General features: G+C 39.5%; 1 protein-coding gene across 1 annotated transcript in view; it reads right to left on the bottom strand.

Moving 5' to 3' along the window:
* The window catches only part of CPXM2 (carboxypeptidase X, M14 family member 2), a 114,963-nt gene that overhangs the window by 39,652 nt on the left and 61,366 nt on the right, over positions 1-13,945 (bottom strand). Inside the window, exons 5-6 of the mRNA XM_034776762.1 lie at positions 5,516-5,600; positions 4,701-4,851 (exon numbers count right to left, since the gene is read on the bottom strand). Coding sequence (XP_034632653.1) covers positions 4,701-4,851; positions 5,516-5,600 — 236 coding nt within the window. The remainder of the gene's footprint in view (positions 1-4,700; positions 4,852-5,515; positions 5,601-13,945) is intronic.

Here is a 13,945-nt window from a genome sequence, read left to right as displayed (position 1 = left end):
CTTCAGGCTTTAGCTCCACAAGGATTAAATTAAAACACAAAGGGCCAGAGTGTGACCTGACAGTGAGCAGTTACTCTCATAAATAATCCCACTGAAGTCAATGGAACTGCTTGTGTAGATGATTGCTCATCAGTAGGGTATGGGTTAGAGTTATAATATTGCACATAGTGAGTCCTTTGGTAGACTTAAGAAACAAACAAACAATCAAGCAAGAAATGTTCTGCAGCTCATTTGAAACAGCTACTGAATGAAGCATCCACTGCAAAAAAGAGCAAGCCATCAAATAGATTATATACTTGTACTTATGGTAGTTTAAGTTATTTTTACCTCTTGGATCAAATCTGAAGAATTCTGAAAATTATATCATGTCATGAATTTATTCTATTAAAAGAATCAGCTATTGGGGTGATCATTCTCTGACATAGTAAATACATGAAAACCTCAATTGAATTTTTGTCTCCTCCAATATTTGGGTATTTTTGATCCTATCCAGCTTCTTTCTGCTTTATATTACCTTTGAGAAAAGACTGGAAAGAAAAGCACATCTATCCCTCTGAGGCAACTGCAAAAGACTGCATGTGTCAGTCTGTATCTGTCTAAGTAGCAACATTTTTGGAAACTAGTGAGGAAATTAAATAACCGGTGCCACCTTCATCATCTTTGACTTTTTGAAAGACTTTTTGTCATCTCTCCTTCTACACATAAACATGCCTTGCCCTCGATGAAACAGGAAATCACTTGATATGTCTGCTGAACCAGTACCTCCATAGTTGTGTAATATGTTTGTACAGTTTTCAGTAGGGCTAATGGATAGTTCAATCCTCCCTCTAGAAAGAGGGGCTGATCAAAAGTATTCTACAATACACAAAAATGCATATTATGAATATTACATGAACATTTTTATGATAAATATGAGAGCATCTTAAAAGATTCAGTTCAGATAATCATTCCCCACGTTGGTCCATAAATCAGACAAAGGATCTTATAAGGAAAGATTTTCTCATGAATTTTCCAGAGATATAGACTGTAGTTTCCAGTCCTGGCTATTTCCAGGAAATGCATAAAAAGGCAAACATATTTTCAAGTTAGCTAAACTTTATAGCATCTCCTGAATGTTTGGCTTGAGTTTTGGATGAAGATTTGTATTGGTTCTTATTTTGTCTAAATTGGCCTCACAGCTCTAGTGGATCATCCTTCCTCAGTAAATTAGTGCTCATCACATTTGAAAATCAGGTTACTTATTAGGAACTCAAATAAGTACTTAAAAGGATAAATTCAATCTCTTATTATTCAAATTCTTGGCCTTAGGCACCTAAATAAGTTTCATGATTTCAACCCCCAATTGATTTTAAGCACGTTTATGTAATACAATAGAAGACATGAGGATATTCAACACTTCTAGAAATCAGGAAACATAATTAGGTGCTTAGGTAAGGATTTAAAGGTAGGATTTTCAAATGCAACGAGGCCTACCTCTCCTCCCAATGAAGCCAGTTCAGAGTTACACCTCTCGTAACCTTTAGCCTAGTGGTTAAGGCATTCGCATGAGATTCAACAAACATGCCGAAAATGTTCAGATGTTGTTCCATCCAGCCCAATTGCCTACTGTATAAATCCTCATCAAAATCCTAAGCCTTTTCAAACATTCCAAAAATAAGCAACCCTCCATATGTAATGTGTATTTTTCACTGGCTATGATACTGTCTGCCTTAATGTCAAAGACAAACAAAAACAGCCACTGCAGAAAATGGCCCCCATAAATAACTAACATGCAGAAGCATGTGTGACGTTGCACTCCATAATGCTTTATAGAAATATGCTTATGAGTGTAAGTATGACATAACTGGAATATGTTTTATGCTAGATATGCCATGGAACATATCTCTGCAAAGGTTACGCATCGTATTTGTATGCATGTATCATTTTTGTATTCAAAGTTATGAATATTGGATGTGTATTTGTCTGATTTTAAGTAGCCTCAGTGAAGCATTTGGTCAGCTTCTTGAGAAAAGACTATTCTCAGTAAGTGCCCAATCAAGAAACACTTAAGCTGACAATGAACTATAAGAGACGCCAATCCACATCTGAGCTTTCCTGGGAATGTGGCATTGGCCTGTAAAGTTCTGCGTCATGCATGGACATGTGACTTGCCCATGTGACTCCAAAACTCCATCTTGGAGCTGGATTCTGCATGGGAGAGGAGAGGGGTTTCCACCCACGAGAGAGACTATATATGCTCCCTCCATTTTGTCTTCAGCTGGCTCAAGAGAGAGCTTCTCCACCCAAAAGAGATGCCTGAAATAAACTGGAACAAAGGACAGGGGTGTGAGTGATTGCTGGACCCAGACTAGAAGGAGGCTAGTCTGTCAAAGAAGCTTATTGGAACATCTCTGAGGGTTAGATTTACCTGCATTGTTTCCTACTGCATTAGGTTTAGACTTGCGTGTTTTATTTTATTTTGTTTAGTAATTTATTTTGTTCTGTCTGTTATTACTTGGAACCACTTAAATCCTACTTTTTGTATTTTTATAAAATCACTTTTTACTTATTAATTAACCTCGAGTATGTATTAATGGGGGGAGGGGCAAACAGCTGTGCATATCTCTCTATCAGTGTTATAGAGGGTGAACAATTTATGAGTTTACCCTGTATAAGCTTTATACAGGATAAAATGGATTTATTTGGGGTTTGGACCCCATTCGGAGCTGGGCATCTGAGTGCTGGAGAGAGGAGCACTTCTTAAGCTGTTTTTTTAAGCCCGCAGCTTGTGGGGGACATGGTTCAGACTTGGATCTGTGTTTGCAGCAGGCAAGTGTGTCTGGCTCAAACAAGGCAAGGAACTGGAGTCCCAAGCCGGCAGGGAAAACAGGCTCAGAGGTAGTCCCAGCACATCAGGTGGCAGTCCCAAAGGGGTTTCTGTGACCCAACTCATCACAGCATGGATATAAGTAAGGACCTGACACTGTTTCCATTCTAATCCAAGATGAGAAGGAAATTAGAACTTGGTCACTTCAACCAAAGTGAAGGTGAGCTTGAGTTTACAATGGGTCATATTCTGATCTCAGTTACATCATTGTCTATCGATGTAACCCATTGAAGTTAAATGAGTTACTGTGAACTGTCTCATGATGAGAAAGCAGAATTTGACCTTTGTCAATTGTAGTTTTTCCAGTATTTATAACATAGTTATTGTATTATTAAAAACATTACTTTCTAAAGTACTACATTTTGCCTCTTTTCTTCTCTGGCTTGAATAAAGCAAGTGCAGTTTTACAGAATTGAAAATAAACAGTTATAAGAACTTTCCACCTTTCCTGTAGCACATGTTGCTCTCCACCATGGTATCAGTGTCATCTTCATTATCCCCTGGACAACACTATGCTTGTCCCTCCTGTGCACTTGCTACTGGTTCCATGGTAATAGGAAGAACTTCTCATTTACTTCTGTCTGACATCCAGTATTTTAAAGAATGTGCCTGTAGACACACTAACCAGAGCCACGTGGAATATACTTCAAATGGAAATCTGAGGTGCGCATTACTCTCTGCTAGTCCACCAGGTTCTTTCTGCTGAACTTTAAATCAGTGGGATGACCCTACATCAACAGTGGAATTGGCGGCAGCAAGTCTCAGAACAGGAGCAGTTAAATTAGTAATGATAAGCTCTAGAAAGGCAGTTCTCTTTCTGCTTCTAGTATTTCTAAAAATACTATTCATAGCCCCCTGCAAAAAAAAAAAGGGAAGACCTATCCCCAAAATACCAGAATTTAAGTTTAAAGAAAAAAAGCAGATGAAAGATTTAGAATGAGCAGTTGAAAACCGTAGAAAAGACTTGAACAAACAGATATACAAATATATATATATACAAATATCTAATTATAAACCTGACACTAGGCGATGTTATGCTAACCCATAACTGAGATATAAGCTTGAGGCATTGTGAAATTTTGAATGCCCTTTTTCTGGAATGGCCTTGACTTAGTTTCCATCTTGTATATGGTACCTAGTGTAGCACTAGATATTTTTTGCATGAGTATGATTAATGAAATATCTAGCATTTAAAAGATCTTTTGTTGACTTTCAGGATGTGTGACTTCTGTAGTCTTAAAGAAAAATGGAATAATTTGCCAACATTTAAAATTTAACAAGTGTTGGTAAATTTTAAATCCAGGTTGGATTTTCCCCCCTAAAAGATATGCTCTAGTCCAAGCACAGCTATCAGACCTGAAGCAGGAATTTATTCAGGGAAGTCCTTTGGTCTATCTTATGCAGGAAGTCAGACTAGATGATCACAGTGGTCCATTCTGGCCTTAAAATCTGTGACTCTAGGCAATTCACAAGTGAGCCTTTCAATGCATCATTCTATTAACACTCTGATACGTGTGCACTCAGTAAGGTTTATGAATCTGTATCTCAGCTTGAACATAAGAGCAATTCCTCATTAGATCAGATGTGTAATTTTGGTTTATTAATAATGCCCATTATACATATCTTTTAGTTGCATTTTAATAGAATTACACTGACACTATCGTTGTAGCAGGGTAGAATGTATTTCTGTTACCTTTTACACAACTTTGATTGCCCATTCAAGAGAGATCTATTAATGCCAGGATAGGCTTTAGGACTCCTTCTGAGCTGAGTAATGTGGACTTAGCAAAGTTTGTGAGCAATCCTGCCACATGTAACGGAGAACTGTGCTTACCTGGCAGGGGGCAGCCTAAGATTTCCAATCTCATACAGATGCTCCCTTCTTCGTACCATGACCGAGGGTTTATACGGATATAACGTGCAACAATTGGTACTGGCAGTTCATTGAGTACCGGGATCTCTTTCTCGCTGTTTCCTTCAAAAATCTATTCAGGTTCAAACATACAAAAACGTCAAGTTCAGTTCAACCGGGCTCACCGAACCTTTGGTAATAACATCTGGAACTAGATCAAACTCAAAGTTGGAATGAGATTATGCCCTGACAGGTAGGTGAGGGGAACTCAGAGATGAATTGCTCTTCAGGGAGAACATGCTCTCAGCTCAAATATTAGTGGGCCAGAGTAAAAGGGGAAAGTTTCACAGCTCCGTCTTCTCCACAGTTTCTCTCAAACAATGTGCACCCTGCGGGCATCCTCATCTGCTGTAAATCAGTGTAGTTAACTGACATCAATGGACTTACACCAGCTTAGGATCTGGCCCATGGAGGGGACTCTGTATTTGATCTATCCCCTCCTGTGTGCAAGAAGCAGGAGGGGGCCAGTTCTTCAAAATAATAGCTAGTACCCTGCAGATCTGATACCCTGCAGATCTACACTGCCAAGAGGGTCAGGGACTGGCAGAGCTGGAGCAGGTGCACTCAGCCAATGAGAAGGTCTAGGGGGGATACATACATCGTTCCCCTTTTGGCCCCACAGAGCTTCTCAAGAATATATACTACTACCTGCCACATCGAAAGTCAATATGATTCTTTTTTCCCCAAGTTATGCTTTCCCACTATTCCTTGTGGCGCTCCTGTTCTGTGGTACTCACCATATCTCCAGATCCATTTTTGACAGTGATCCACGCGTGACTGTCATTGCTCACCATTACTTTATAAGACGTCACCCAGTCACTCCTAGACAGAAGGCAAAGGGTTTTGTTGTTTGTTGTGGTTTTTTTGTAAATTTATGCAAGTGTGTTTAATATAGCAACACTCATAAAACTGCTAATTATGGAAATCCCAATTGGCAAAGTAATATCAGCACTTGGCTGGTGAACTGAAATGCAGAGCTGGTTTTGGCAGACGATTTAAAAACTTAAGATAGAAATGAACAGCACAACCAAGATAATGTTCTGGGTTTCCAGGAAGAGGATCAGCCCCCTCCTTCCCCCAGTGTCTAAACACATTCTAGCACCTTTGATGGTTTATCCAGACCATATGCATCAACTCCAGAGAATTTGCATTATCCATGAATGTTGCCCACCCCAGCCACAAAATATTTATAATTCCTATTGTTACTGTCAGTGAGGATGAAAAAAGTAAATAAATATTCTAGGAGTAAAATCCCCTGAATTTTAAGCAACAGCATTTACATTAAGTGGCTCATCCTACCTCTAATAACAGGCTGTTTCCATTTCCAGGTGCAAAAATTAGGGGTGCAGGAATCCTGAAAAGTTTGGTGTTTTAAGAAAGGGCATTTGAACTGAACCCTGAAGTTGGGTTCACAGCAGATGGAAAGGAACCAAACCCTACAGGTTCACAAAGAGGTATCTTGCTGAATACCCAGCAGGCTGGGGCCCTAGCCAAGTGAGGATTTTGGACACTACTGCAATCTGAATAAAAAACAGGAATAATATGGTCCAAGCTCCATACACTTGAACTTTTTAGGGGCCCTCCTCTCCACATCACCTGCAGCCAGACCCTCTCTAATTCTAGTAGCCAGCCCCAGGCCAGGACCTCCCATTCTTACCTTATGGCCCTTGTGTTACACAGCTAATCAGGGGTTTATGGAGGAGTAAGAAGCCACCGCCTCTATGCTCAAGTGAATCAGACCTATCCAGATCCTGTGGTCAATCTGATATGGAGCACAGTCCCTATTCACTGGTACTTCCTACTGTGAGGGGAGTGGAGATAGTAGAGGGGGGCAGGGAAAGGGTGAAGCATTGGCTCCAACCCCCTACTCCTGGACCAGAGGAGCTAGTCAGGTGTGAGGGAGGAAGTAAGCTACACCCTTTAAGAGCAGCAGTCACTTATTTCCTTCCCAACCCCTCCTTCCTGGGTTCGAGAGCCAGCATGGATCAGGGGAGGAACCGTCTCCCAGAGAGGTATGTCTGAGTCACAGTGCCTGGCTGGAGTTATGCCTGGGATGATGTAGCTCATGAAGCTCCTTTATCTGGGGCTAAAGTCATAATTTAGCCCCTAGCTAGTTCTAGGAAGTACTATGGTTTGTTGGTGGGTAGTAAGGGAGGCTGTGTAGGAGCAGGATTTTATAATTGTACTATGAGAATTAATGTATGATTTGATTTCATCCTGCCAGCCACCCTTTTTGAATAGCAGAAAGGAATAGAGACCAGAACAATCCTTATGACTGATTATGGTCACCCTTTTGTTTTAGGATAAGTTATGTCTACTATGGTTTCCTATATGTATTACAAATTAGGCACTCTGGTTAAATATACATTTCTTTGTTTTAAGGTTTAGAAAGTAAGAGACAGGATCTTGTATTGTGTCTATGTTAAGGAGATTAGAGGAACGTTGAAGGCCTGGGCCCCAATGTAAATTGTTTTGATTATAAGATTTAGGAAGGCTTAATTTACAATGCCTTTTCTTGCTCAACATAAAAACTTCTGTATACCTTTAACTGTAAAAGACTGTTTGTATGAATGAGGAATGTATGCATCAGGAAACGATAAGGTGTGAAGGCCATTGTTATAGCCAAATGGTCAAGGAAGAAGGAGTGAAGAGACTTAATGACACCATCAATGTGCATCCATAATGAAGGAAGGGCAGATTGATGATCCTAAGGTGAAGACTGGCACCCCTAAGGACAATTGATTAAATCTAAACCAGGACAGGATGACCCTCTCGGAGGTGTATCGGAATGTTTACACCAATTAAGAAGTAACCAGTCAAAAACTGACACAGCAAAATCCATAGACTTCAACAGAGAAAAAAAGACTACAAAAGCAGGGTGCTTTGCCATGGAGTTTGGGTTTGTCTTGCCACACTCCAGGAGCATCAGATCGTGACCGACAAAGCCTGGCTCCCCTCTGTGACCAATCTGGCCGGCCACTAGATTAATCCAGACTCTGGACTGGTAACTATAAACGTCAACTGGCAGGACTCTGTGTGTATGTATGTGTGTGTGTGCATGTGTATGACTGAAAAGCATATGCTAACTGCTATATTCTCAATAAATGTGGCGTTTTTGCCTTCTCCTCTATAAAAGATCCCTTCTCCTCTAAGGAAAAGATCCCATAACAGCTGGGTGGCAAAAGGGAGCTTCACCAGCTTTCTAGCCTTCTGAACAATCTCATCCCATGTTCACCAAACTTCTGCAAAACTGGAGACTGATGTTTTCCTCCCTCTTCCATCATGAGGTGACCTCCCAGATAATGAGTAAACCAATCCCTGCTAGCAAAAATATGATGACTTGTGGGGCCTTATGTACTACTGAGTGTATCTTACTCGTAAGAGTATTCCCATTAAAGAAAATAAGATTGTGGATGGTAGTAAGCACTTAGGGCCAGACTTACAAAAATACTTAGGTACCTACAGATGCAGATTGATGCCATGGGGATTTTCAAAAGTGCTTAGGCAGGTTAGGTGCCTGGCTCCCATTGAAAATCAGTAAGAATCAGGCTCTCAGCAGGACTTTTAAAAAGAACTCTAAGTTAGGTACCTATGTGTGTCTCGTAAATCTGTCCCCCCATGAGCATTTTTCAGACCAGTTAATTGATTTGCATTTTGAATCAATATTCAGCCTTTTAAAAAAAACGAACTTTGCCATTACTACTAGTTTAAACTGCAAAAACTTGGATATTATCAGAGAGACTGGATTTTTTGCTTTTGTACTTCAAAGCTGAAAAAACACCTACAAAACACACGCTGCTGCAGTATTTTTTAAATAATTGTTAAAATCCAGACACCCTGAACAGAACACTGTATTAATTTTCTGTATCTCAATGCAGGATCTCTAGAGACAGGGGATTTACTAGGATATAAGTTCTGACAAATACCATGCTGGCGTCTCAAGTCTTTCTGGCTTTTAAATGATATAAAACAATATAACTAGCAACTTCCGAGCTCCGTATACATTCAGTTCACTTATAGTAGCATCTCTACTTCCCTGATTTTGTGAAATAATGTGGTGGTTGCCCTAGGAAAGCCACTGTGATCATAAATTCTACAGATTTACAGAGGCAGATTTACATCCAGCAGAGATGGAAATGAGTTTAGGAGACAACCCCTGTCAAAAAATAAATTTCAGTCAAAAAGTGAAAAAAAAAGCTCAAGAGCAAAGTCCACACTTTGAAATGTGTGCACACACACACACATGTACACACACACACACACACACACATGTATACACACACACGAAAGGATTTATTTTTTGCTATTCTCCATGGCAACTTGTCAGGGACAGGAGGCATAACCAAAAGGTCAAGATGGGTGACCAAAAAAAGTTTTATTGCAAACCAAAGGCATCATTCCTTTTCCTGCCACCTACTGCAATGCACCACAGAATATTTTTATTTGGATTTTGAAAATAAAATGAGAATGAAAAATAAAAATTAGTCCTTATTCCTTGGTTTCCTTAAGGAACTGGTTTTGAATGTATTGGAAAAATGAATCGAACATTGAGTTTCTTTATGTCAAGATTCCAGATCATAGCTGAAATTCCATATAACTGAGAATGTTATAATAATACTGCAGCACAGATGTAGAATGTAAAAACCACCAGTCTATGACAGTATTAAACACCTCTTTTTTTGATATCGTGGCAAATGTTCTGGTCCTTAACATTTTCTTTTAAAGGAACTAGCTCAATTTACTGACACAAGAAAGCATGTAGAGGTTAAAATTATATTCTTGACTTAAGAAGTGTTTTTTATGCTACCATCTCCATTTTGATTTTCTCACTTCACACTTTTGTAAATGTCCACATTTCTACAAAAGGAAAATGGGCACTGATCAGACTTGAACCTGTAACTTCTTGGAAGTGATAACAAGTAACATGCTTCACAGATGAAGCCTGTCAATTAAAATACAAATGTGGCTAGATCTTACCCCCAGATACATGTGCAGCTTGAAAAGATTGTACAGGATTGGTGGTAGAAGATAAGCCAGGCTAATGTGGCAGCCCACACATTTAGCTGGGGTCTGTGGGTTAGGAGGTATCTGATAAACTGCAACAAATAAGCACACTTTTCCTCTTGCTCAGAGTAAGAAAGTGATTCCTTCTCTCCCACAATGTGGCTTGATCTGTCTCCCACTGACACTGTTTGCAAAATTCCCTTTAAATTAAATAATGCAGGAGCAGATGAATAATGAATTGTTCTCTACTTTCTCTGAGAAATCCTGCCTCAACCAGCAAGAGTCTCTTTGTAGAGGAAACACTGGGCAACCTCTCTGTTTCACCTTGCTGTACTACTTCAGGATTTAGCGCATGCACTAGACTAGACATTAGTACTGAGATTTGAAGACAATAACAATTTTAATAGCACTTCATATCAAAACTTCTCAAGGCTCTTTATAAAAGATGTATAAACATTTAACAACAGACCTTTCCCATTAAAGGGAATATAGGAATACTTTTCAGTATTTTAGGCATCTATTGCTCTTTTATAGAGAACATGCTGGAAGCTGTGCTGAATTAATTCTACAAATATTGGGATCTACAATAGTCCTGTAGTATACTAAATCACAGGTACCTATCTGCCTTGTGAACACATGAAAAGCTAATACATAGAAATTCCCTATAACAGCATCATGAAAATACTGAATTCCTTATCAAACTAGTTTCTGTGCACAGGACAGACAGTATAAACCTTGTTGGTAGACAGTCTGCCACTAAAGGATGTACATGTTGTTTTGTTGTGTCTGCTCCACAATGTTCTAATATAGATATAGATTTAAATGCAGCTTGCATGACCCTCCCACAAACCAAAAGGCATGAAGGAAAAAGGCCTACAAATGACAAGAAAGATGGGTCTATTAGGATTAAGCTTGATTCAAGTATTTCCTACAAAAAACATTTCTTTTTTTAAGTTGTTTCTGCCAGACTGTTCTGTCTCTGTAATAACAACATATCTACAAAAGATAAAAATGGTCTACCTTTGTTGTGAAGATTTTATTATCTCTGTGTAGGTTTTATTAATCTCACAGAAGATAGACACAAAAATCAAAACACAATTGAAATGTCCTGGGCGTGGTGGATCTTTTATTGTTGATATTTAATGTTTCTATATGGTATGCATTTTATCCATCTATGGCACTTCTGTGCTCCCATTACTCTTGTATCTAAACACCTCACAACTTCTCTGTGACATAGGAAAGCGCTATTATCCCCATTTTACAATGGCAGAGAAGCTAACTGACTTGCCGTAGATCACACAGGAAGTCTGTGGAAGAGCAGGTAGCAAAACACATGTTTCCCATCATGCTGGCTAGCACTCTGACCACTGGACTCATTTTCCTCTCTTTAAATAGGAAACATTCATATCATTCACACCACAAATCTACTGACCACATCTCAAAGTACTTTGATGCCACAAGAACAATGAGGTATCCCCTCCCTCTATGCCCCACTCCATTATAATGTGCCTACTTCTAATACATTATAAATTCCATTCCCTTTCCTTCCTCTCTCTAATTTCCCAGCCTCTCACCCCATCTTTCCTTTCTCTCATCTTCTGGCTCTTACTTCCGTACTCAGGGCCACCTGTAGAACACCTACACCTATCCCTATCCCCTTGCAGTTGGCTTTGGCATCAATACTCCATGCTTAGTGAGTGAGCTTCAAGTTAGGGTGATCTACCTCAGTTAAGTTCCTACTTAGTACAGTACAGCTGTATACGTAGTCATACACTAAGGATAACCCAAAACAGCCATAGTTGATCATTCTGGCAAAGCAGGTCTGTCTGCTGATCACCTAGGCACAGTAGGTATGTCTATGCAAATATGGTCTGCTCCTGGAGTCTTTCTTCCAAGTTCATCAATAGATGGCAGGACAGAGCTCATTTCAACCCTGGCTTACACCAATACAGTTAATGCCAGGTGCAGAAATGGCACAGAGGCAGATCGCAAATTGTTATCTGCCTGCTTTCTAGCCAGTACATAGATCCAGAATTGTAATTGTTTGGGGTTTTTTTTATTTAAACAATGGGCTTAAGCACATAAAAATATAATGTAATCTCTATAATGATAAAGAGCTAACTAAGCAACAATAAAAAGTCTCGTGATCTCATCCTAATCCCTAGTGGATGTTTGTCCACATCACTGAGCCACCACACAGTTTAACACAATTCAGTATGACTGGCAGTGACTCAGGACTGAAATAGCAGTGATGTTGGAGATTAGACTACAGTACAAAGGGAGAGTTAATGCTGTCTACAATGGACTTGGCTCCATCTGATCAAATTATTCTTTTGCTGTCATCATAATCCAATTTAACTGCATTACAAACACCAAAAATGAATGGAAAATAAAAATGGGCAAAGAACAGGTTTGCATCCTCTGTTATAGCATGCATTTTCAATCAGAGATCTCTGAAAGAAAAAAAAATCATGACAAGACAAAACAGATTTTTAGGCCAGGCTGAAATTTTCCAACACCTTCTTATTAATGCCACTTTATCGAGAGAGAGATGAGGTCAGTCTTCCTCAGGCCTGAAGAGGAGCTCTGTGTAAGCTCGAAAGCTTGTCTCTCTCACCAGCATAAGTTGATCCAGTAAAAGATATTACCTCATCCACCTTATATCTCTAATAATCTGAGACCAACACTGCTACAACACCACTGCATAAATATATATACCGTATTTTCCGGCGTATAAGACGACTGGGCGTATAAGACGACCCCCAACTTTTCCAGTTAAAATATAGAGTTTGGGATATACTCGCCGTATAAGACTACCCCTCTTCCAATGCACACCAAAAAAAAATTTAAAAAACATCAGATTTGATTTCAATATGGTAATTTTAATTCAAATGCTTATGACATGCAGGTACTTAGCAGGAAAACTGTCACTTATAAACATAAGGCTGTTTGTCATCAAACATGTAAACATAAAACAGTGCAAGTGGATTAAACTTTTCCTAATTCACTCTAAAGCTGAAAGGAAGGATAAGACAATAAACCCATGGGAGCTGCCATGCTGTTTGTTTTCTAAGCTGTCAACCAAACTGGAACTGATGATGATAGGAGGAAGATAACAAACAAGAGAGAGAGAGCAAGTGCCGGGCAAGTCCCTGGCGAGTTAGCAACGCCCATCATAACTGCAAGCTACGGTATTTTTACAGGTTTTGCTGGCGTGACAGTTTCCCTTTAAAAGCCTTCAAAATCCTCCTGTTCATCATCTGATATCATAAGTACATCAATGACATCTTGTGATACATTTGTAAGGCAGTCATCGTATGGATCGAATTCCGTATCAGATGGTGTGGTCTCAGCTTCGGCTTCCTCTTTATCTTGCCACAAGTAGTCGTCCTCCATACCATCTAATGAATTTGATATGCCACACTTCTTGAAAGACTTGATTACTGTTTCTGCATCAATATCATTCCAGGCTTTTATGACAAACTTGCACAAAACATCCAACTGTGGAGCACGCATGTTTCCTCCTTTTGTGAATGACTTTTCGCCGCTAACCATCCATTCATTCCACTGTTCTTGAATGCGATCTTTAAATGGCTTGTTTAGGCACACATCCAGTGGCTGTACCAACGATGTCAATCCTGCAGGAATAACTGCCGCATCTGTGTTTAGTCTTGCAAGCATTTGCTTGGTGCTGGGAGTTAAATGAGCCCTGAACATATCCCACACCAGTAGACTACATTTTTGAATAAGTCCACCTGGTCGCCTGCTCCACACATTATCAAGCCATAGCTTTACCCCTTCTTCATCCATCCAGCCTTTTTCATTCACATGTACAAAACAACCAACAGGGAACTTGAATTTCGGCATTGTTTTTCTTTTAAAAATAATCATTGGTCTCAGTATGGCGCCATCAGCTGTGCATCCTAGTACCACTGTAAAACTGGACTTCTCATGTCCTGTTGTTTTAATTAAAATTGTTTTTTCACCTTTTTGATGGACAGTTTTATTTCCAACCATATCAAAATTCATTGGAGTTTCATCCATATTTCCAATACTACTTAACGCATAGCCATGTTTAGTGCGCTGTTGTATTACGTATCGATGGAAACTATTTACTTTGCTATCAAGATCTGCAGGTAATTTTGGGGCAATTTTCATCTTTT

Source organism: Trachemys scripta, chromosome 7, assembly GCF_013100865.1.
Source record: "Trachemys scripta elegans isolate TJP31775 chromosome 7, CAS_Tse_1.0, whole genome shotgun sequence".
In the NCBI taxonomy this organism is placed as follows: Eukaryota; Metazoa; Chordata; order Testudines; family Emydidae; genus Trachemys; species Trachemys scripta.
Note: the sequence above shows the minus strand (reverse complement) of the source record. Positions and strands in the feature narration are given on the sequence as shown.